Genomic DNA, 26,261 nt, shown 5'->3' with positions numbered 1-26,261 from the left:
AGATGTTAACTCAGGGACCATCTTCCTCACACACACACCAAAAACAACACAAAACAAAAACAAGATGAATACATAGCTTGGAGACCAGTTGACTAGAAGGACACCTTGTCAAGGGCACAGGCTGAGGGCACTGAAGCCAGTTACCTCTTCACAAATTGCTTAGTCACTCCCTAATGGAGAACTATTTACTTAATAAGGTCTGACTGAAATGACATGTCACCGAGTAAGGAATTTCCTGAATAAGTGCTGATTATGATTTTACAGAAAAAAATTATAACCCTGTTAACTGACTTGTTATAAAGAGTACAGATCCAAATAAATAATTCTCCATGCTGCCATATTTGACCTTCTCACGCACTCTGGCCACATCTGAGATGGAAATAAAGTATGTTAAGCATAAATGCTTCCCCCTAGGCACCTAACATAATGATTGAAATTATTTGCACAAATCTCCTGTCTATATACATGTACATAGATGGCAAAAAAATTTTTTGAAGAGTCAACCTGGAACTTATTAAAATACAAAACAAAACACTTCTCAGTCTAAAGAATGACATAAGAGTGGCAACTAAATTATGAGCTATTGGTTTAGTCTTACACATTTACACAACTCTATTGCAGAAGAACAAATATTTTTTAAACTATTCTGGAGGCAACTGAAAGAAAAGAAATTAAGTTATATGAAGTTTTCTTAGAAATAAAATATGCAGAGATAAAAATAAAATACTGACAGAGGATAGGGGCATGGATATGTATCCAAATTAAAAACAGTATTTTAAATTGAAAGGGGATTCTATGTGGTGAACTATTTAAAAGGAAGAACTTTTAGAAAATGGTATTCCTGGTTTTGTCTAGTGTTGAAGTTAGAAAAAATAGCCAGAAAATGAATTTCTGGGTGAAAAGAAAGAAACTAAGTGTTTTCTTGCAAAGATTCCTAAATACCTCCTAACAAGGGATCTATAGTTATTTTGAGGTTTTTATCAGCTCTAGATATAAGCCAACCATTCCAACTTTATGCTCATTACCTGCAAGGATAAAATGTGCTGTTAAGAGAATAGTATCGACAATGAAAATGGCAAACAATATGTAAATGCCTGGACAAACAGTGCAACAGGCACAATGCAGGAGAAGTTGATTTAGGTCACTTTGAAATTCTAAGGCCTAGAAAGGCATTATTTTTCCTGTTCAGCAACAATGCACATAACCAAACAAAGGACTCTGCATGCTTTGAGAGCCTTTTAGCATAATTAGCGCTTCAATCTCAGACACTTCACAAGGAAATTGACAAGCATCAAAATGTTCAAGGGTAATGATTTGTACATAAACATCACATTTCTCCCAGGAATTCAAAGAACTTCATAGAAATTATCCCACTTGTCTACACTACATTTGCATTCGTACCAGGACCCAATAAACTGTGGAAGGAACTTAAGACCAGAAGGCAAGAGCTTGTGCTGTCCTCATTTCAAGTCACTTGTCCTCTCTGGGCCTCTGTGTTTTTCACCCTTCCAATGGATATTACAGTTTTTTTTCTCTCCCACACAAAATATAATAAACGGCTGCCAGCTCTGAAAACAAGTTATAAGTTTGGGGGCTGGTACACCCCCCCAATAGAGAAGGAAATCATCCACTATTATGTGAGGAGTGCCAAAGGCCCACCTGCCCTTAAATGTCTCTCCTCTTGGCATCATAAACGTAAAAGGTGGCACTGGAAAACATAAAAATGTGAGGATAAAATAAGTAAAGAACTTAGATTTAGCATGATTTTCTAATAGCGCTTTGACCACTCGTGTATCACAGACCTTTAACTGCCTGATCATTTGTCTGCAGGTGATCAAAGATTACACACAAAAGGTGCTATTTCTTTTCAATTTAGAACACACATTTTAGTTTGTTGAAAATCAGAGAGTTAGGGGTCAATTGTCATTTTTTGCCTATTGATATTCAGCTGACCCAGCAATATTTATTGTAAAGAACTTCCTTTCCCTATTGCTTGTAGTGTCACCGTTTTTATATATCAGTGACAATACATCACCACATGCTCCTGGACTCTTTATTGCGTAGGTCTCTGTCTCTTCTTGCACCAATACCACACTGCTCGATTACAGTAGCTTTGTTATAAATCATGATACTCCACGGAGCAGGTCTTCCTCCCATGTTCTTCTTCAAGATTGTCTTGTTTATATTTTGTCCTTTGTATTTCAATATAAATTTTAGAATCACTTTGTCAAATTTCACACATAAGGAAAGCTTGTGATTGCATTGAATGTACAGATCAGTTTGAAGAAATTTGAGATCTTTATAATATTGTGTTTTCCAAACATTGAATAGTATATATCGCTCTATTCATCTAAGTCTTCAATACCTCTCAATAATGTTTTGTAGATTTCTGTGTTGAGGTCACACACATCCTTCCTTAGATTTATCCTCAGGCATTTGATTTTCTTATGCAATTGTGAATTCCATTTTTGAAATTTCATGTTCTATTTGTTGTTCATGTATTAAAATTTTTTATATCCAGCAATTTTGTAAAATTCACTTATTAATTTTCATAGTTTATCTATAAATTATTTTGCATTTTATACATACAGAATTATGTCAGCTACAAATAATAACAGATGAATTTCTAGGTAGCCATTAATCTACTTTCTGTCTCTCTAGATTTGCCTGTTTTAGACATTTTATACTAATGGAATTGGACAATATGTGGTCCTCTGTGACTGACTTCTTTCACTTACCATAATGTTTTCAAGGTTCATCCATGTCACAGCATGTATCTGTTCTTCATTCCTTTTTACGGCTGAGTAGTATTCCATTCTATAGATAAACCACATCCATCAGTTGATGGACATTGCAGTTGTTTCTATTTTTTGGCTATATGAATAATGCTGCTATAAACACTTGTGTGAACATATATTTTTATTTCTCTTTGGCCTTTTTTTTTCTTTTTCAGTCTTGCTAGGGATATTGAAATTAATGTCTTTTAAGAATTAAATTTTGTCTTAGTTGGTCCACTCAATTGTATGTTAAAGTTCTCTATATCATTACTACTTTCTTTCTTTTACATTCTTTGAGTTTAATTTTCTTTTTGTTTGTCTTAGCTTCTTTAGATGGAAATTTAGATCATTGATCTTCAACCTTCTTCTTTTCTCATATATGCATTTTAGTCTTTAAATTTTCCTCTATATACAGCTTCATTCATATCCAATAAGTTTTGGTATGTCATTGTGAGTTCTTTGATCTAGTGGTCAACATTTATAAATGTATTACTTAATTCTCAACAATATGAGCATGTTTTTTTAAGTTATCATTTTATTAATGATTTCTAGACTACTGTGGTCAATGAAGATGTGGTTTAAGATTTCAATTACTTGAAACATGTTGATATTTGCTTTACTGGCTAGTGTATGTCAATTTGAATAAATATTCTTTGTGCACTTGAAAAGAATGGGTATTCTGCAGATGTTGGGTGCAGTTTTTATCATATGTGAATTAGTAAAATTTGTTAATCATGTTGTTCAAACCTCTGTAGCTTGATTTTTTTTTTGTCTGTATGTTCTATCAATTACTAGAGGACATCAGTTTTTGCTTTTTGCTTTATGTGGTTTGAGTTTATATTATTAGGTGCATAGAAAATTAAAATTGTTATATCTTCCTGACTTAACATCTGGACCTGTAAGATATTACAGCAGTTTTCTTATGGTCATGTTTACCTGGGTCATCTTTTCCATCCTTTTCCATCCAGTATTTCTGTAGCCCAGTATTTAACAATGTTTCTTATAAGTAGCATATAATTGCTTTAAAAATCAACTGGTCCAGCCAAATTAATTTTTAGGTAAGGACAATTGAGATCTAGAGAGGTGATATGACTGACTTATGAGGGCTACACAAAGACTTAATGATAATATGCTGAGTAAAGAACAGTTCTGATAAATGCAGTCTTACTTTCCTGCCACCACATCGTGAATATTCTAATGTAACTGATAATCTTATAATATTTAATCTGTTAATCCAACTTATTATAATTCAATATAATTTAATTCTCCGAAATATTTTCTATAATTTCAGCAGATTATTTTTAAAGGAAGAAAACAGTTATTGATTTACACTGATATTTAAAAATAGAAACTATTTTCCCTCTTTTATAATCATTTATTTACCTATCTGCTTTTGTAACTGTTTTTTGTTTGGCTGTCGTTCCAGAATGCTTACGTTCTGTACTACTTGGCTATTGTGGGCCATTCTTTGTCGATTTTCACCTTAGTGATTTCGCTGGGGATTTTCATGTTTTTCAAGTAAGTACCATTATAGCATCTACATTTTATTTTCTTCTCTAAGGTACTGAAAGAAATGGCAAACTCTGCAAGAATGTGTGGGGTGAGGGTCTTCTGCAAATCACAAGAGACATGCAACTTTGGGAGTCATAAAGTAGCAAGAAAATGAAATTAATTAAATTATGCTTTTTAACCCTAACTTTAAGGAAAATAGGATCAATTCTAATAATTTTCAAAGCCAATATACCTCCTTCCCAAAGTGAGACAGTCCTACGAGTCCATCAGTGCACTGTGTTAACTTGGTGAAGGTTTCATTCTTCATGGCTAAGGTTCCATGAAGTACTGAAGAGAGGATCCTCGTCTTTCTTTACCCCTACTCTAAAACATGGAGGCCATGGCCACAAGTCCCTATGCACCCTACCTAATGATGAGCTATATCACAAGTGGATTTGGCCAAAAGAGAAGTGGAGCTGGTGAGGCCATGATAGTGTTTACCAGAGAAGTTAAATCTCTCTTCTAGCCTTGACTCACTCAGACAGTGTCAAGGAGAATCTCTGGAAGAAGATGGCCTATTGTCAAGTGTCACTTTTTTGCCCTAGCATTGTTAACTGAAATTATCTTCTAAGACACTGTGAGAAATAAAATTCCAATGAGGGTTTCTATTCTGAAGCTGTGTCTATATATGTGGTGCATTATCTATGGCAAAATGATTAAGTTGATATAGGCTTTCACAGTAATGGAGAATTTAAAACAGTGATGTTGTATTTTCAGGAATGATTTCATAATGTATGTGAGATAGTAATATATGTTAAATTGGTCCTAAAATCGTGTCCTAAACTTAGTGTAATTTATTTAAATTAAAGGCAGGAGGCACTACATTACCCTTTCATGAGAATTCCAATTACCCTCTAGACTACCACAGTGTCTTCTTCCACTAAGCCTTTTTTTAATTGTGGTGGTATAATACAAATGATGAAGGAAAGCTCCTTCACAGGCCCAGACTACAAAGAATCCTCCACACTTTAGAGATGTGACATGTAATTAAATATACAGTGAATCACGTATAGAAAAATACAATCTTAATTTGATTTTTGTTAAAATATTATCATGATAATACTAAAGAAAATTAAACGGAGGGGAGACTAACCTGTAAAAACACTCTTAACACAACTGCTACTATTATTTTTTACTTGATCCTTTTTTAATGTTTCTCTACATCTTATATCATAATTATATATTATGTCTATATCTTATATAGTCAAGATTCTTATATTGACCATCTGAATAGCAATTTTTTGTTAACTGAATAGCAAATAATAATTTAAATAAACAGAGAATGAGCTCCTTCTATATATGATTTAAAAGGAGAAAGACATAAACAAAGCAACAAGACATGAGGGATTAATTACTAGAATTAGAACAGAAGAGTGTTTTCAATTATAATGATCAGAATGCAGCAGAGTGAACACATAGCATGATTAATCCTGGGATGTCTGCTCATTTTTCAAGCGCACTTGACCACAGTGAATAAATACATCATCATGGCTCTCATAAAACTTGGATTAAATAGTTTGTCACTAAAAGGCTATTCTTTAAAATTTTTTAATATGACCATAAGAAAATTGAAAGAAAAAGTCTCCAAATTTGTAATGGTGCAAATAGTAAGTGTATTTGGGACTTTAAAGATAAAAAAATGTCAAGGGGGGTATTTCTTAGTTCTTTATTTCTCCAGTCCCTTGAATAAGTGATGAGATAGGCAAGCCAAATCAGCAAATAAAATAAGAACATTCTTTCAATAATCATTTCTCTATTAAGCCACTGAAGATGGGTGTTTAAAAGTGCAGTGCATGGGCGAAGTCAAATATTTCTCAACTCCGCTTAGTCCCAAAACAAAACTAATCTGGTGAAACCCTTAAGAAAGTGTAGAGGCAGATTGTCTAGGAAGCACCTGATTTTGTCCTACTGTCTCTCACTCCCAGGAACCTACCAAACAGCAACTTAAATCTTGGGAGGAAAAACAAGCCCTATTGAATTATAATCTGAATATAATGATGGGAAGACATAAACTAAAATAGCTGGCTCTCCAGAGCACACACACCAAGAAACGAACAGGATGTGAAAAACACTCATGCTGAGATGCTAAATGTTCAGATCCAAAAGAAGTCCTATCTGATTTTTATGCTTGTTCTTTATCTTAAACCTACCCAAACTAAAAATATCAAGGGCATCTGTTCTCTTAAAATTAAAGTATGTTTCTGATTCTTCAAATTTTTTTCTTTACATTTGCATTTCAGAAATATTAAAAGTGATTGTGAAAAATAAAAGGTAATTCTGATCTATCACTGGATTTTATCTTTTAATTAGCAACATTTTCCCAGAATTGTTTTCAAAAACTCAACATCACCCTTAAGGCCTTTACTGCACATTGCAATGGAAGGTTTTAGGATTTATACACTTAAATGGCATCATCTTTGTGAAACCTGAGCAAAAAATAATTAGCACTCCCTTACTTAATTCCGCATTCCCAGGGTTGAGTTATCTTGCAAAATCCAAATAATCTATTTCATAAAACTTTCATGAAACCAAAATGAGAAGTAACACCCAGCTCCACTTCTGAAACCTAATGCTCCATTCATAATCATCCCTCTGAAATCTCACTCTACATGCACAAAATGTGCCTTCTAGGGCCGATGAGAAAGAATAACCCTGCAGGTGTCCTCCTCAAACCAGCAGGCTAAGAAGACCTGCAGAGAAAGTTAAAGTTACTGAATATATGGAAGGCTGTGGAACTGCCGATACTTTGCTGCTAAAAATCCTGGAATATTACTCAGAATGCAATCATTAAGGCATGCCTCTAATCTTAATGTGATTTTATTCTGAGCACGCAGAGGAATGTAAAAGGCAGGGCTATGTAACCCTGAAACAAGTAAGAATCATGCTCCCTGTGCTATCATAAAATGAATGTAGAAATATATATAAAGTCTTTGTTATTTTAAAAGAAGAAAATTGAGCTTCTGTGTCCTCTTCAAGATAGGGGAAAAATTTCAGTGATTTAAATGATATAAAGGGCAATACTAAAGACCTTAACTGCACAAAAGTGGCAGAGTTAAAATAATGTTCAGGATGATATACAGGTTACTTCTAGTCGACTAGTTTAAGGCTGAAGACAGCCTCTTTAGGATGGTATTTGGTTTATGACCTTGGTGGGAAAAATGGTTAAGAAGAATAATATGGAGAAGGATTAAATAGAAACATCAAATTAGTTCAGCAAGACTCCTCGCTACTAGATGCCAATAGTAAATGTCAGCAAGAGTTAAGACGAAGATAGCCTTAGGGAAGGCTGGCTTGAGAAAGTCCCATAAGTGGACTTTTGTTTGTGTTGTTTCCTGACCATTTTAAGCAAGTTAGCAATAAATTCACTTATCCCATCAGTTCCACTTACAATTTTATCAATTTACTTTTCTGTGGAAAAATCCCAAATAGTGGAACACCTCACTGTTTTCTCTCAAGAAAGCACAATAATAGAACATTCATTAACATCCACTTTGACTGCTTGATACCCATGTCTTCCTGATTGTTAAATATTTTTAATATTAATTACTCTTGTCTGTAAGTTTATAGAGATATATGTTGGGAGATGGGGGCGGGGGGGGGGGGCAGTTCTTCCTTGCATTACATTGTCTACATTACATGACATGGGCCACATCAGCAAAAGAGGAGGGTTTCCACTGGGACCTCCAGGAGGAATACTGAGTCCTCTACTACTCACTCGGTATTCCCTATTATTCTGTCACATTGACATAGTGCATGGATAGATAACTCTTTATCTTGTACAGTATCCATCTGTACATGTTATACATCTCTGGCTGTCTTCCTATTCCTCCAGAGAAACCACTAAATCAATGGCACCCAAGATAGCCTCCTTTCTCCCAACCCACCCTTGACATGACAGCACAGCAAAGATAACTGTTGATCATATCTGGGCAGACAGTTCACTCATGGAATAGAAGTGATAGGAAAGAAGCAAGAATTATGATCCAAAGGGGGTTCCTTAAAGTTGACAATTTTGTTCTAAATCCAAAGGTACAAAGTCCCTTGTCAGATTAGAAAGATGTATAATGTATTGTGTTTTGAATTTTTCTAGAAGTTTTAACGCAATCCATTCCCCATTCCCTCTCCTCTTCTCATTTCTCTTGTCCACTGTGAACAAGGTACGATACCTGGGTAAGAGAAAACTTAGAGTTACACTGGAAGATAGGACTTTGCTTGTATCAGTCGCAACAGTTATTCCAAATGCGTGTTTTCCCATGCACCAGTAAATTCAGAACAACTTTTACTTGTTTTATTAGTGCTGCTTTCCTTGTTTGCTTTGAATGTGATTCTAATTACACTGTCTTATGAAGGAGTGAGTGCTGCTGTTCCTCGTCCTATGATATCAAACTGATTTATGCAATCTACAAAACTCAAGGCAAATAGCAAATGCCTTCTCATACAACTAAAAGCTCCCAAAAAGCACGCACATACATACATAGGGTACCAATACCTTGAAACAAATTTTTTAGTGTGAAAAGATTTGTACCAGGTAAACTAAAACCATGAAAATGACATTTTCCTTTGGTCTTAAAATATGACATCTTGAGATTCGTGCGCAAGTAGATCATCATGTCTTCTTCACATTTGAGTGACACCTTGATTGAGCCGAGACAGAAGGAGATTATGTTGTCTTATCCTCCCACTATTGGAGAATCTATAGTACTTATGGTTCCCTGTCACTCAAAGAGGAAGCAATGTCCTGTCCATCTAAATACCTATTTTTTTCTTTATCAAGAGGAATTAAGTATAGCTGCCATGAGGTTTGTGCTCTTTCTACATACGACATTTCAGATCTGACAGGAAAATGCTGTCAGCTTCTCTCATGTTCTTTAAGCAATAAGATATTTGCACTGGGAACAATTAAACACGTAATTACGTATGTTAAGTTCAGTTAATCCTCTTTAGCATCCTATACCTCTCCTTCATAACAGTTACCATCAGAGTAAATAAACATTTATATAGTATTTCAGGTCCCTGATGGCAGAAGCTGTCTGTTTTGCTCACCCATGTATCCCCAGCATCTACCAGAAGGTGTGAATCATAGTGGGTCCACAGGAACACATGTTGGATTATTGAAAGAATTTTAATAAATTTAAAGCACCTTTAACTCATTTCAAAAAGCCAAGTGGAAATGCCATCAAATAAAAGCAATAAAATTTTTAAAACTCAATAAGCAGAAATTATATTGAAACCTTCAAGAAACAGAAACTCATATTATATATTAGTCATATACTTCATCTGGAGCCTAACAGTTTATCTAGCTTTAAACCACTATTTTCTCATTGTGTACATAATGCAGTCAGTACTGTATATATGTTTTAGCTAGTGTTGAACAACAGGGTATATGCCCAACATTAGTTGGTTAATACCTATATTAAGAATTTGGCCAATGTACGGTATGATTCAAAGTATAAGATATGAGATCATCTAGCATTTAATGTAATTCTCTGATGTACCAGAAAACTGTTTATTGGTCATAGCTCAAAGAAAAATTGTTCTTATATAAAGATTTTTACTTCAAAAAATTAATATTAAGCCCTACGGTGTATCAGCCACTATTCTAGGTGCATAAAACAAATTCTTTTAGCACTTCCATTCTAATGAGAAAAAGGAGAAAATAAAGGCAGTAAACATATATGTCAAGAAGTGATAAGCGTTAAGAAGAAAAATAAAGCAGGGATACAGGGACCAGAGAGTAAGCTGGAGTTAGAGGAAGTATGTTTTATTCAGGGTGGTTCTGATTTACACAGGAGATTGAACATTAACCAGTCCTTTAGCTAAGGTACATCAGCAGATTATTGAACTCTCTCCAGTCAAAAGAAAATCAAGCCTGAGAACAGCAGTGCTGTACGATGCATTCATCCATTTTCCTTAGTCCTGGATAATGTCCACTGTCATTGGTTTTAGCCAGGCTGAATCCAATAAGGAGACCACAGATATTTGCCTTGCAGTGAGAAGGGGAGTAAATAAAATGCTATCAAGACTATATAAGAAAAGGCAGGTGACTGGTTTAACAGTGCTAAATGCAGCAGTTGCAATATGAAAGAGTTTATGCAGTATAAATAGGTATAATGTTTCATACAAATAATTTTTTTCTTTTTAAAGCCTTATATTTGCAACCTGCTTTTATAGTACTATTATAAAACCAATTAGATTCAGTTTATTTAACACAGTTTTCTGCTGCTAAATAAAGTAGCACATGGTAGTGTGTCTGTGGGGGAGAGAGAGAGAGAGAAAGTTCGTTCTTCTCTAAACCCCATCTTTACCATACACTACCTCATGGATATAGAGTTCTGAATTCTACCCCTGCTCAACAAGTTGAGACTTTTAAAATATTTTATATTAACTATTTACCAATGTTTGTGCTTCCTGTAAAGTTGAAAAATGTAGCTACAGTAATCAAAATATGCTCTAACAGATGTCCTCATTACTTAAAATTTGATCCTTACTACAGATAATTGACAACTCATTTTCCTTTGATTTGGAAATGTAGGAAAGCATTCTAAATAAACCTAGGCCATTCTCATATTTCATCTTTGCCCAGAATTTCCTTTTCAAAATTCCTGGAATTCTAACTTTATTCCATGAGATTTTTTTAGGAATAGTCACTGTGATCAATCGTTGGCATCATTAACTGAATGTTTTAAGTTTTCACATTATGCTAGACACTTTTTGTCTGGATCACATATGGCAAATACAGGATTTTTATTCATTTAGGATAATCATTCCAATTTTGGTATAGCCATCCTGCAGGCTCTCTCTATTTGCATCCAGAAGTAAAAAGGATATTTGAAGTAATGTTTATTTATGTGAACATTCACACAAATACGTATGTACAAGTTTATGAAATGGTGTAGAAAGGAATGAAAAATCCAACGAATTGTTTAGTACCCAAAGGTGGGAAATGGCTACGCCAGCAAGCAGGAGCCTTTGGATAGGACTTGTCAGATCCAGACCACAGCGTGCCTCATAATGAGATCAAATTTGAGCCTGTTTATTTCTCTACCTGTGTCTGAGCTCCACCATCAGGAGGATGTGGAAAGGAGGAAACACAGAATTGATTCCAGCTAGAGTAAGAAGATGTTTGTGGTGAAAGAGAAGGATGACAGGGGCTTAATAAAGTTTGTGTATGTGATGGGTCAAGGACATGGACGGAGTCCTCTGTCACAGGCAGCTTTGGTTCTGACTTCATGCTCTGTTATCCCATTTGCCACACAGTTTCTACCTAGTTGCATCAATGCATAGTCGACTTTTTATCTGAAGCACACTCCAAACCCTAATGGTTTCTCTTGTAAGAGTCTTTCGCTTAATTAATTTCATGCCGTTTGCTATAATTAAAAGTGATTTTTATCACTCACTCTTTCAGTTATTGCACAAAGTCACCCAGAGGACTGAAAACTATGAATTACCGTGACTGGAAAACTGTTTTGAAAAATCAGGCAGAAAAGTAGTAATGAGTCTTAAAGATGGGACAAGCCTCACTTATTTCTATATGTTCTCTCATCTGTTGCTAAAGGAAACATTAAAAATATTGCCCCAACTTTTTTCCAGGTACTTCAACATTTTGGTGCTGGTTAACGCATTCTGTTACTTTTTCTTCCAGGAGCCTTGGCTGCCAAAGGGTAACTCTGCACAAGAACATGTTTCTGACTTATATTCTGAATTCTATGATTATCATCATCCACCTGGTTGAAGTCGTCCCCAACGGAGAGCTCGTGAGAAGGGATCCGGTAAGCACTGAGTGATTTGTTTTTAATTTTATTTTTTAGGATATACTACCTGTAAATAGTGAACAGGGTGTTATTATTTGACTTAAGCAGCTGTTTACATGTACCATCGTATTTACTTTTACAGTTGAGTTTTGCATTAAGCAAGGCATACCATTTCCAGGTAGTTATTGGAAGTAATTATTATATGCTATAGTAAAGGGCTAGGAATAATTCAATCATAACGAAATAAGAATTATACAGCAAATCATGAGTTTTTAGTACTAATCAAAAATTTGTTAATGTCCATGGGAAGTTTACTGATACTAGGCATACTAAGGCAATACCTCCCAGTGGCCTCAGTGTGTCACTAATGGGTTACAGATGTGCTTGATCAGATCCCGTCAGTATTCTGGCACCAGGCTGGGTTTGGGCCAGTCAGCTATGAGTAGCTACACATTTACTCTAGTAAGCTGTATAAATATTATCACGTTGTAAGTCTGCATGCCTTGAGAATTCACTCACTCTCGTCTCCCAATCCCTGCTGGTAGTTCCCGTTAACGGAGCTTGGCCAGAAACCAGAGGGTGAGGAAGCACTGATGGAGATGTACAGATCCGTTTCTCCGGGCCCAAGGCCGGGAGAGAGGCTGGAGAGTACACTTGAAAGCACAAACAGAAGCTATCTGGCCCACAATGAATGGCCAAAGGATATTTTCATTTTTGTTTTTCTGCTTAACTGTGTTATACAAGCATCTGTAGATAGCCTCATCTTTCAAAACTGGCATTTGACAGCTCTGCCAACCCAATGACAAAAATGCGTGAAATCTGCCCAGAGCATGCATCCTGCATGACAGTGGCATGGCATGGGAAAGCAGCTTAATTTGGCTTCTAATGGATCCACAGTGTTAATCATTTTGGCAGTGTGAATATACCCAGAAAGGCATTATGATCCAGCTTTTAAAACCACGGCATCTGTTCTCTGCGACACAGTCCTATCTTACCTGCAGAATGTGATTATGGGTTTATCTCGATGAGTTTTCTTTTTCAATGTCAACTGATTTTAATAAAAGTAATCTCATTTCATTTAATCCTCACAAGACCCCAGCAATGGGTGAATATTATCCCCATTATTAACTGAGTAAACTGAGGCTCAGTGAAGGCACATGTCCTCCGTACTGTGGATAGTTAGAGATGGGATTCAAACTCAGACCTGTCTCATACCAAAACTCTTCCTGTCTCCTCTACACCACATGGTGCTCTCGATTGTCTTGATTTATTTCCTGAGGAAGATGTGTTCTTAAAGAAATGGGCTCAGTCATTCCAAAGTGGTAACTGTCCATAATTCAACATGTGCACTGTATTTAATTAGGGAAGCTGATTCCCACTAAGTTTAAAATAGATATAGAAGCAACTAACTAAGCATCTTTCATCAGAGAAGACTCAAATTTTCAGCTTCCCATCTCCAATAAATGTGGAAACCCTGAGAAAGTTACTATCTGTACGGAGTGGGCCAGGAAATGGCACTTCAGTCATTAAAGAATCAACCCACTGACGTGGGAGCAGCGCTCACTCAAATTATGAAGTTTTGTAAATTCTCGAATAGACTCTCACCCATCTCTATTGTAGGGGGTCTCATACCCATATATCATACCACAGCCCATTCTCTGGCTTAGGGTGAAGGGGACATCTCATCTGTTGTGAAATTGTACTAAACCTGTTATCTTCCTGAAATAGTATAAATTCAGGATTTTTCTGAGTTTGCAATTAAGTTATAGAAGCTATTTAACCTTATCCATTAAATGAAAATAATAAAAACTTCCCTGCTTACTTCCAAGAGGTTGTCTTGGAGTCCCAAAAGAAACACAAAGCTTTTAAAATTTCCCAAGGGCCTAATACTGTAATTGCTCACAGGGTTGCTGCTAACCCTTGCCCTGGGGCCGCCTCCCTGGGTCTCTGCACTTGGCTTTCCCAACCAATCTGTTACTCTATTCATTGCTCATAACGGTCTCACGAGTTAGCATGTTTTCGTTTCATAGGCTAATTTATGGGCAAACCTTCCTATGCATTCCTCCAGTGTCTTCACACAGGCTGCCTCCCAGGCACCAACAAGCCAGCCCAGCTCTGCCTTGCAGATCCCCTACTGCCTAAAACTCTTTAATAAAGCCTATAAGCAGGTGTCTAGGGGCCTGGCTCAGCCACTATGCAGCTGATTTCCTGGGAGAATGTAAGCATGAGCAGAGGGGAGCCAGAGAAATTAACGGGAAGCTTTCTTCTAGGTAGGGGGAAGTGGGGGTGGCTTTCTCACACACATTAGGCGTTCTCAAAGTGACCTAAGTTTGAAAAACAGGAAAGAAGCTTACCTTTATGGCATGAGTAGTACCTGGTTCTCTGATCAATGTATTGTTAACCTAACAGATTTGGTGTTTTTAGCTATGCAAGAGCAAACTTCCTATCAAACATTTGAAAGTTAGAATTTCATCCAATCAATCAAGCGTTTATTGAGCGCCCAAAACTCAAATTTTAGTCTTCAGGGTGAACTAAATTCGTGTGATTTGCGGAAAATATCTATTTATGACATTCCCTTCACAATCTGTAGGAATGTGCCAAGCCTCACGTGGGAACAGCTTCCTGTCTCGCAACCATACACAAGGAGTTCAGTCCTTACTTGACCTACTTCAAAGTGTGTGTGTGTGTGTGTGTGTTTTTAATGGAAAACAAAGGAGCAAAAAGTCTTTGTGCCTGAATGAGAAACCTCCCTTCCTCTGAGGGTACACAAAATGAGAGTAAGCCACCAATAACAAGCCACTTACTATAGTAAACAGGAACGTCATAATGTATGGGCACACGGTGCCCTCCTTCACATTTCCGAATGTCTGTTTCTTCCATAAGACAAAATTTGGAGACATATATCTCTCACCAAATATGTGTAAGTAGTATAAACTAAAAACAAATGACTACAATGACAAAAATTAATTTATGTTTGTAAATTGTGAAGCATACACTTGACCCAAAAGAAAAAAAAATTAGGTCATTGGTTTTTAGTACTTTCTCTCTTTGAATACAGCCACTGTTTTCCAGTGAGAGTTTGTTAAATCTCTTATCTAACCCTCCATTTACAAACAACACAGGACTACTCTCTCTAGACAAACAAAATTAGTTCAAGAAAGACCAGGAAAAAATCCTCAAGTAGACATGTCTTATATGTTATTCATCTTTGAAACTGCTTATTTACTAAGACACAGGACTTTATTAAGACCCAGGACTTGACATTTGTGTTGTATCTCCCCTTGAAAATGCAAATTCTGTCATAAATGCATTCATAGAAGCCCAGTTTCTTGAGTATATTTTCCTATCCAAAAGACTATTAAAGTGAATTGCAGTTGAAACTGAAATTCAGGCAACAAGAAAGAAATGTTCCCCTTGTAATATATTTGAATATACAGAGGTTAAACAAGAAGTAGGAAAGGTTTAACTAGAAAAGTCCCGTCTTTCCTAGGAGTGAAATTCTTCACCTCTGGAGACAGACAAAATAGCATCCAAATTCTAAGACTGAAGTCATCAATATATTACTAAGTGACGATAATAAAGAAAAACCCAGAAGAGTCCCCCAAAAAAGAAAAAAAGCACAAGAAATTTTTGGAAAAAGGAAGTTATTGGACATTGTCAATCTACAAATATTGATTGAAATTTTAACTAACATGAAAAACATAACCACAGTCATAAATTAAAGAAAAGCTCATCCATCAACACTTCATCTCTCTGTGATTCAGACATACGTGTCTTTTTTAAAAAAGCGGAATATATAATTTTTAAAGACACTTTCTCTCTTAAACAAACTAAAGCAGAGTTGTGGGTTATTTTTTCATTTTGACCCAATTCTCAGGGCACTGAATCAGCAGTTAAGGGGCAGAAAGCTTTTCCTTCTCAGTTCCCAAGGGAATATATTAAAAAGAGTTATTTCTTGTAAAAGGGGGCTGCATCGTCCCAAATGCTGTCGCGCTACTTCTGTAAGAGTTTATTTTGTTGGGGGCAAAAGAAAACACAGTGTTCTCCCTCCTCAGTGGGGAATCCCTATGGGTTTGTGGTTTCTTTCTCATCAAAGTAGTCATTTCTTCCCTTGGACGTTGTTTGGTGAGGCAGAGCCTCCCCTGTAAAACCAACGATGAGAATCTTATTCCTTCACATTGATTTTTTTAAAAAGTTAAACTCAAAATAACTCATGGCATAAATAAGAGCTGAATAGATCCTCAGTTTATTGAGTGATGTGAAAATTGCCCATTGTCATTTGTGTCATTTGAGCATTTGATTTCCATAATATCTAAAATTTCATTTTCTTGTTCCATCTGCTTATTCGATGATCTTCATGTAGAGAGTCAGGAGGCAGAATTAAAAGCATTGTTCTTGCTGAATCTAAAGGACGCTGGCAGCATACTTGTCATTTTCCAGAAAGAAATGTCTCTGAACTTTTTATCTGGGTCTGAAAGGGACAATGCAGGGAGATTAGTTTTTACTCGGAAGCTAAGCACTTTGCAACTCAAAAGTCAAAACAATCGAGACACATTTTCTATAGCCTCCTAGAAAGTAAAGTCAAATGAGTCCCAACTTCTGAATAGCAAAGTGAATTTCTTCTTAGTGTCATTTGTTTGCAACAATTGAGCTGCTGGGCTATGTCAGAACGTCATCCTAGTCACAGGAAGATCAGCTTGGAATGGATGCTCAGAAGTGAGGCCCTAGAGACTGAGGAAACCCAGAGTGGAAACTGGACTCCTCCTGCCCAGCCCAAAGGAGGCTGGTGCAAGAGAGGGCATGTAAATGTAAGGGAGGTGACAGGGACAGCTGAGTTTTTGAAATAAGAGTTCAATGGCAGATAAAACTTGATTGGAAATTATCCATTTCAGTAGCCTATGGAAGAAATTAGATTGGGAATGAAAAGCTATGATGTATTTGAGGAATGATGCAGAGAGAATAATGCCAAGAAGTGCTCATGGAATAAAATATCCTACCCTGCTCATTTATGCTACTTCACTTTACTTATATGTCAAAACCAATAAACGGTCTTTTAACAAAGATCATAAGGTGCATAAAGGTATAGAAGATTCCTTTATTCCTTTTTAAATGTATTATTTATAATCAACAACTTTCCTATATGGATTTGAAGAATTTATTCCTAAAATGGCAATACCCATCAACCCAATCTCCAGTGTCTCTCTTCTGGCCAATCTGAGCAGTGCCTCTGTGCCGGAATCAGTGACTCACAAATGGTATCTTGTGAAATGGTTTATATAGTGAGTCTTCCTCTCACCATTTGCAGTTGGCTTCCCCTGCTTTGAGAAGGCTGTCATGAATTTAGTGCAGAATTTCTTACAGATTTGTTTTCATTCTCAAAAAGTTTCAGTGGCGATACGAGGAGTTTTGTCCCCTCCCATGGGGTCTGTTGGTTCATTTTCTTGGAGCAACAGTGAATTTGATATCTGCTGTGCTTAGGTGGATTGTTTCAAATACTATAGCATTGTTCTTGCTGAACCACAGGATCTCAAATCCTAGCTCTTATGCTTACTTACAGATTACTCTGTCATCTTGAGCAAGTTACTTAACCTCATTGTGCCTCACTTTCCTAATGTGTAAAATGGAGATAACAATAGTACCTTCCTCACAGAGTTGTTTGTGAGGATTAAATGAACTGATACACCTAAATTTCACAAAACAGTGTCTGGCACGTAACAACGCTCAAATGTTAGCTGTTATGATTTATATTATAGTTGTTACCATTGTCATTAGGCCTCAAACACTTGTTATTTTCTAGCTTGGCACCCAGTTTCATTTCTGTGTTACACAGCATAGGAGATATGGAAACTCAGAGCATTTGTAAAATACTGTTTAAATCCAAAAGGGCCTAAGTATAAAAGCAGAATGCCCATAGCCAGAGGTTTGTAAATCACAAATACCTAAAAGGGCTGTGGTCTAAGAATATAAAACTAAATCAGTCACGGCTTGAGAATCCCCTGTGAAAAGTGATATAATATCCTCTTACACCATATAGAGAAAGACCCTTGAGGACAGCAAGCTATTTTTGTTCTCCTGCTATATTTCTAACAGGCTTTCCTTTCCATCATGTATTGAATCCTCCTTTTCTGTTTACTCTGGCTTTATTTTCTGAACGCTTCCAGAATATTTCCTTTGCTGATTTCTGGATCATCTTCCAATGTCCTTATCTCAGATGGGACTTTTTTTCTCCAGTGCATTTTTTTTCCCTAAACACACTGAATCATGACTACAGTTGCACAGATTCAGGCTCATTTTCTCTAAAGTTTTATCAGAAATCAGCTCAGGATTGCATGACACACTTAGATTTAATTGAGAAAGTTACATCTTTAAATTCCTCTGGAGAAAAAAGACTGCAGGACTTTCCTGCAAAGTTACTGAATGCTGACTCTCTGGCTAGAGGGTTTCTCCTTCGTTCAGCTAGCTTTAAAGATTGTACTCATTGACAGCTTTCAAGTTGATATGAGAGCCTTCATGCCCTTTGGTTTATCAACTGCTCTGGCATCTTAACAAAAAGTTCTGTAGTTCCTCTGCGTGAGGTTTTAGTATGCATGTGAATCGAAGTCAGGACGTCTCCCATTGCACTTGAGTCTACTGGAACAGGAAGCTTGTGCTCTTTGATGATTAGGATTATCAGCACTGAAAGGCCAGCAGGGAACCAAAACAGGAGTCAGGAACTGAGGACACTCCCTCTGTACCCTAAATCCATTCAAATTGTGACCCATAAACCAACAGCATCAATCACCTGGGCACTTAGAGAAATGCAGAATCTCAGGCCCTACACCAGATCTTCGGAATCAGAATCTCTACTTCTAGGACCCAAGAATCTATGTTGTAACAAGCTCTCTCAGTGATTCTGATACATGCTAAAATTTGAGAAGCACTACTGTAGACGCTTTTATTATTTATATTTGAATTGGATATTTGGGGAGGGATTCATTATAATGGCACTACTTTCAAGATCTCATAGTCTTATAAATAAGCCATGCTCATGCCTTTTAGAGTTTAACATCAAGGAGTAGATTAAAGGGCATTTCAAGCTTGTAAGATGCATGAAGGGATGAAGAAGAAAAGGTAAGCCGTGCGTCCTTTCTAGATGTCTGTGTATCAAAATCGCCCTGTCGCTTCAAGAGAGGAGAGCTGAGAAAACCACCAACCTAATCAAATGTCAGTCTCATTTGATCCATCCTCTCTGCTAGACAGACAAAAGTAATTTCTCTCCACAGCGTTGCCCACTTCAGTTATAAGCAATTCAGGGAAGATGATGGACATGCAACCTCCATTCCCCAGAAGTTTGCGTCCACACAAGGCAGAGTGATATACACACCACTGAGACACAGTGCTGGCTGGTGCATTGTTGAGACATCTACAGTGGCCAGCCCTCCCAGGAACATTTACAAATGAACAAAATGTCATTTCCAGAAATTGATCTAACCAAATTGAATAGAAGATCAGAATCCCTTTTATTTTGGCTTTTAGTTTTTATTAACTTATCTCTCTCCCACAAGAATTCTCTTCTCCACATTTTTACCAATCCTTCCTTCCTGTCTCCTAGTTCTTCTGGATGGTTTCAGTGAGGCCTGCTCTAACGGAATACCCAGTTCTCATCTCTGACTGATCTTGGTGTTCTGTATACAAGTGACTAGAATATAGACAAAGTCCTAACCCAGGTGGTCACTCAGAGGTGACTGCATTGCTCTTATGCGCCTGACTACTTTTTCCAAATGAAACTCCACATTGACTCTGAAAGTATAAAATTCCTCTTCGATTCCCTCTGGGTCCACTTGTCATGTTTCCCTGGAGAAGCTGGAAGAAGCCCTTTCTAGATCCACACAACATCCTGAGAACACCCTTGAGTGATAAAAAAAAACACTTCTCTAGAGTAGCGCTATTGTAGCTCCCCAAAAAATTTCTAAAGAAAAGTTGCCCTGAAAAAAGTAATCAAGAATTACCCCTATGGGAAGATAAAGAGACCTTGAATGTTTAGAAATATCATCTAAAAATAAAAATGCTTTTGAAAAAAAATTAACGCTACTATGACTGAAGCAGGGTAAATGCTAGTCTGAAAAGCAGACATATTATAGGCAGGGAAAATGTAGGGCGAAAACAATAAGGTAAAAATCTTCACTGAAACCTAGAAGCATTCAGGACTTGAGGCTCCAGGTCTAACGTGTGCTGCCTTTGAAATACATATATCACATTCCAGAGAAACATTTTCATTTCTCCCCGTAAACTCTCTACATTTGGAAAGCAGTTCAATGGTTTAATGTGTCAGTGAAACAGATGACATTCCTAAAAGTTGAAATAATCAAATACCTAATGAAGAAATTTATTTGAAGAATATAAATTTTGTTTGAAAATGTAGAGGTTGTTCCCCTTGAAAGTAAAGGTCTGGAGAGAGAAGCAATACAGTGGAGAGATATCATACTAGGGGTGTTGGGTATTAACATTAGCCTAGAAAAATCAAATCCTCATAGAATCAAAATTATCCTCCAAAATCTCTTAAGTCATCCATTAAGTATAATATACATCCCTGTACAGAAATTCTTACACACACTAAAGTTTGAAAATACTTTGGGTCGTTTTTCTGGGCATTTTTCTCTGCTGGGAACACTAAATTTATTGCTTTAAAATAGCTTCCAGAATGATAAGGGACCATATGCAAGAGGAAGGAAATGACATTGATAATTAACATCATTAATTTTTTGCTAAATCTTTTTGGAGAATTTGTAAAAGTGATATTGTTTTAGAAGAAAATAAAAGCAATAGAAGAGATGAAAAAAAGAAGAGTCCTTGACTCTACAATATGTAAAACAATTTGCCTTTCTTCAATCACATACCAAAATATTCAGATATCTCGTTGTCCCCTGACATGTCTCAAGACACAATTCACAACTTCAAATAATTAGGTAAAGGAAATCAAACTCTTCTCAACATCCCTCATCAGATGTAGTATATCCCATCTTGTTTTGGTCCAATAACTGAGTTCAATAATGTTTATAATGAGTGAGAAGTAAGCCACACTTCCAATCATATCACAAAGAATGGGAACACAAATTTTTTTCACATGAAACTAAAAGCTAATTATGAAAGCTCGTCTCTAATAATAATACTTTAAAACTATCCAGAAATCAAAATTCTTTGTCATGGCTGGGGCAGACTGGTCCATAAAGTAGGACTCTGATTTTCAGTTATTTGAGTGTTTTCTCTAGAATTTCTGTTTTCTGAGGAAATGCAGTTTGGGATGGTGTCATGGGGAGAAGGGACACTGAGTATATTTGATTCAGACAAAAGCTTGTTTCCTTTTAATTGAAATGATAAGGGGAGCAGCAAAAAGACATACTTTTAAACAGGTCTCATGTAAAGATAGCCATTGTAAAAAAATGTTTCGATTGCATACATAAATAGTACTCCAATGGAGAGCATCCATCTTAGCGTCACATGCAATTGAATTCAGCTGATAAAGGCCTTGCATCTCTCCTTTATGAGAAAAACAGTGATTATGGATTTTACGTGTAATAAATTCAAGGGCCTTGAAATGTTCTGAATGATTTGCATGCAGTGTAAATAATTGAAAAACGTAAACCCTTGTTACAGAGTGAAAAGCAGATGTATTATCAAAATTAAACTACCAAGTTTGTAGACAATTATATTTTTAAATATTTTATTTGAACTTTATCTCAAGATGGGAATGTATTAAGATAAACCACAAATCATGAAGACAGGAAGTATTTTCAGAAAGAAGAATTCATATGCCCAATTTGAAGATCACTGTGCAAAGAGAAACAACTTTCTACCAGGGCTACAGGGTATCAATGACAGGATATAGCCAGCCTTAGAGATGCTGCCTTCTAAAGATACCCTTGCTGGAAACTTAGAACTTGACATCACTTAAGATGCATGCCGCCCCCCACCCTGGGATTCTGCCCAGGGTTGTAAGTTTTCTTTGATGACAGTAGTCTGATGCTTTCAGACATTTACAAGAATAAGATGGTTAGGAAAAAATTACTCTGGAATTTGTCAAATCTTGTTAAGCAGCTCTTGCTTGAGCACTTGATAAAATGATCATCAAATTAGGATTTAAAATACTTTCAAGGAACAATATTATAAATGTTATCCAAAGTCATATTCATTTAGATATAATAGGCATCTACTCTCACCTTCTGTATAAATGTCATTGGGTTTAAGTCCTGAGGGTAGAGATGAGAGAAACAGCAGAGACAGAAAGATGAATCAGGCAGACACATTTAACAGCAATTACATGTTCACTCAATATGTATTCTAAATGTCCATTAAGTAAAATTTACTAAAAGATTAACCCGGTAAACTTAACCAATAAGGACCACAAATCTTTTTTTCCTATAGTAATCATATGTGCTTTAATAACTTCAACAAATGAGCTAGAAAAATCCATCTTTTTTTGAGTCAGAAATGGGACTTTATTCACAGAGAAAACATTTGACAAGATCTGGCATCCACTTATGGTAAAAACTCTGAATAAAATGCATATAGAAGGAAAGTACCTCAATATAATAAAGGCCATACATGAAAAACTCACAGCTAACATCATACTCAATGGTGAAAAACTGAAGGCCATCCCTCTAAGAAAAGAAACAAGACAAGGATGCCCACTTTCACCACTATTATTTAACATAGTATTGGAAGTCCTAGCTGGATCGGAGGAATTAGGCAAGAAAAAGAAATAAAGGGAGCCAATTTGGAAAGGAAGAAGTGAAACTCACTATTTGCAGATGAGATGATTTTATATATAAAATACCCTAAATAATCCACTAAAAAACTATTAGAAGTAATAAATGAACACAGTAAAGTTGCAGGGCCCAAATCTTTATTATTCACGGTCTTTTAAAATGTCTTTTCTTTCGCGTAAAATATCTAGAAATTGACTTATCGATTCTTCTTGCCTCGCTCAAGTAAATATAATTTGCACCCTTCCTTCTGTGCTAAAATGAACCGATGAGAAAATATTTTTAGAAGCTTCAGGGAAGTGTAATCATGCATAATCACTAGAGATCACTCTGAACCTACAGCGAAGTTTATTTCTGCTTTAAAACAAGACTTAGCAGAAATAAACTTGGCAGCTTTGATTCAGTACAAAGTATTATGGAGTTAGTACTATTTAGACCATTTCAAACTAATTTTTCAGTATTTTAAATTATTTATTTATATATTGGTAGAGTGGAGGACGTGGTTTTGTTTGCCGTAAGTTTCCAAACATACTTATGATAGCCCCTAGTAACTGAACAGCAAGGAAATATACTCCTTGCATGCTTTTCATTTCTTTCAATATTGTTGATGCAAATTTAAGAAGTAAGTTTATAGTCAGCTACCTTTTTTACTATAAATTAGTCTGTATTGCAGCCCCCAAACGATGTAAAAATTGGAGGAAGAGCAGAATGCTTGACAGTGCTCATTAATGTGTTCGACTTTGGCAGAATCTACTATGTCATTCCTTGTTAATTTTCACACAAATGGAATGGATTGTTTACTGTCAACAACACAAACCCCATTAGTTTGATTCATTTATTTTCTATGATTTAGTTGCCAGGCTTTGCTGTGTCTCTGAGAAAAGAATTTAAGTCTTAAAGTTGGTTACAGAAATTACCCTTTTTAGAAGTCATTGTGCATGGTCGCACTTATTTGTTTCCATATGTACCTCCCCACCAGAAGGTGACTTCCTTGATTGCAAGCACTGAAGTTTATCTTTGCATCCCTGGGACCTAGACCAGGATTGAACACAAAAACACAAGCATAGTTTCTGCGTGAAACTTAGCTACCATTTTGAAAAACCAAAAGATCTTAAATAATAAAATACGCATTTTGATCAAACTCTAGCAGAATAAGTCCTTTAAGAAATATGTGGTTGTTATTTTGAATTCTCCTTTGCCAAATTTGTTTTAAAGCAAAGCAAAACCAAAACATCTCATAATTTTTTCCTTAGTATGCTATTGTCTCTAACCATATAGAGTCAATATAAGAAGCCAAACCTATCCACCTGATTTTCCATTTTACCAATGAGAGAGAGAAATCGCAAGCATTTTTTGTGAAAGGTAAGAGTTTTTGATCACCTATAAAACGTATCATGAGCATGAAGTGTGCACTGAGAATGAAGCGTGCACTGGTTTAACACTGGCCAAAGTTTTCCAGTAGGCACGGCTTACCTTCAGCATTACTTCCCTGGGCCCTCTTTTTGTGAACCTCTCAAGACTGTAAGTTTCTTGGGAATAAGGACTGTGTTTGACTACTTTAAATTTTCTAGCCTAGTGCCTGCATCCAGTGCAAGATCAATAAGTATTTGTTAAAGCACATTCTAAATCTGCGTTTTCTATGATCCTCCATCCCCTTCCCTATACCTTCTTTCATTCTTCTATTCTAAGTTTTCTCTGAATGAATGATAGGGTTAAATGTGTAAACCCTTCCAGAGGTATTGGCATTTCAATAAGGAAAATGGCCATAAGCTAAAGAAATGAAATTATATGGCACTTCAGGCATTGGGAAGATAGAATGAATTCTTAGGGACAAGAGGGTATTCCCCAGCTCCCTTTTACACCCCCCACAACAAAAAAATTATCCAATGCAAAATATCAATAGTGACGAGATGAGAAGCCCTATTCCAAAGGTGATTAGGAAATAATTTAGGATATTGTTATGCAGTTTAAGTTATAATTATTTCTATACAGACAACAATATGTAGTTAATCTGATTCCCCTAGAGGTGTGGCTCCTACATCTGCATTGAGCACTGAGCAACAATGCCATCCTAATCTCTAGGAGCCAAACACTCAGACCCCAACATAGAAACCAAACCTCCCATATGAAAACAAAATGGCTCACATCAGTTATGTTCAGCATAGCTCCTGGCTCATTTTTGAGAATTTTACCTCCTGGTTCTCTCCTCTTTACTGCTAAGGAGACATCAGCAACAGATCAATGAAATTCTGGAGCAGCATTAACAATTTCTGGATTATTCGGCTCATTGGCCATAGAAAAAGGGCCATAAAAGTCATGTGACAAATCTTTGGATGTTCTCAAAAATCATGGGTCTCAGACACATTGCAGGAAAATGAACCTGTCTAGTCTATATGTCACCATAATGTAATGGGGAAAGAAGATTATGCTGGGGACTAGGCTTACATTGCCCTAGATGGCTGTTTACATGTAATACTAGTGATCTATGCACTATCACTCTGATTCATGGATATAGAGGATGGCACATGTTGACAGATGCTTGGGGAAACTGTTTTGCAGGCTAAATGTAGATACTTTGGCTCATTTTTACATTCACCCTCTGTTCACTACCAGACACTTGCCGATGTCTCCCACTGAGTATCTTCATTTCTTTTGAACAGGTGAGCTGCAAGATTTTGCATTTTTTCCACCAGTACATGATGGCATGCAATTATTTCTGGATGCTCTGCGAAGGGATCTATCTTCACACCCTCATCGTGGTGGCCGTGTTTACTGAGGAGCAACGCTTGCGGTGGTATTACCTCTTGGGCTGGGGTATGTATTTTCTCCAGCTGAGTTTTGAGCCACCAGTACTTCTGTCTATATATTTACAGTCTTCTTCTAGTCTTCGTCTCAGAGAACAGTCAGGGCCCCAGGTCCTTTGAGGAATGATGGGACACAGGTGCTGGCAGGAGATCAGTCTCCAAGAGAGCTTGGTAGAAGCCCTTTAACAAGTTCATAAGGGCTGTGATGTGTAGTAGGGTCAGTGCAGAAAAGGAGGGAAATGATTATGAGAATGTCTGCAGGAAACAAACACAGGTAACAGACGAATAAAAACATGCCCTGATTGAGAGAAGATCTGATTAGGCCCCTTTAGTTTTATTTATCACCTGTTTATAAAGCAAAGGTGAATTTCACATTTTGAATTCAATATCTCCTCTGCCCTGGCCCCACTTGCCTTCCTCAAGAACATTCGTTCCTGTCAATCCATCAGCAAGACTCCACCAGTGAAAGGTCAAGAAGTGGAGTCCACCTGAGCAATAGACATAACCACATCGGCCTCCGAGTAGAACCTACCTGACACCATAGCACATGGCAATGGCTTTGCAAAGCCTACAGTTGGATTGCTTAAGATGTAGCTGCTTCTGTACAGATTGGCTAAGGTAGGGTGCTGAGGTGCA

At 36.6% G+C, this 26,261-nt stretch overlaps 1 protein-coding gene across 1 annotated transcript in view; it reads left to right on the top strand.

Annotated features, from left to right (window-relative positions):
• The window catches only part of CALCR (calcitonin receptor), a 144,146-nt gene that overhangs the window by 95,230 nt on the left and 22,655 nt on the right, over positions 1-26,261 (top strand). The window contains exons 7-9 of the mRNA XM_008526146.2: positions 4,204-4,295; positions 11,971-12,097; positions 25,482-25,635. Of these exons, the coding sequence (XP_008524368.1) occupies positions 4,204-4,295; positions 11,971-12,097; positions 25,482-25,635 (373 nt within the window). The remainder of the gene's footprint in view (positions 1-4,203; positions 4,296-11,970; positions 12,098-25,481; positions 25,636-26,261) is intronic.

The sequence above is a fragment of the Equus przewalskii genome, chromosome 4 (assembly GCF_037783145.1).
Source record: "Equus przewalskii isolate Varuska chromosome 4, EquPr2, whole genome shotgun sequence".
Classification (NCBI taxonomy): domain Eukaryota; kingdom Metazoa; phylum Chordata; class Mammalia; order Perissodactyla; family Equidae; genus Equus; species Equus przewalskii.
Note: the sequence above shows the minus strand (reverse complement) of the source record. Positions and strands in the feature narration are given on the sequence as shown.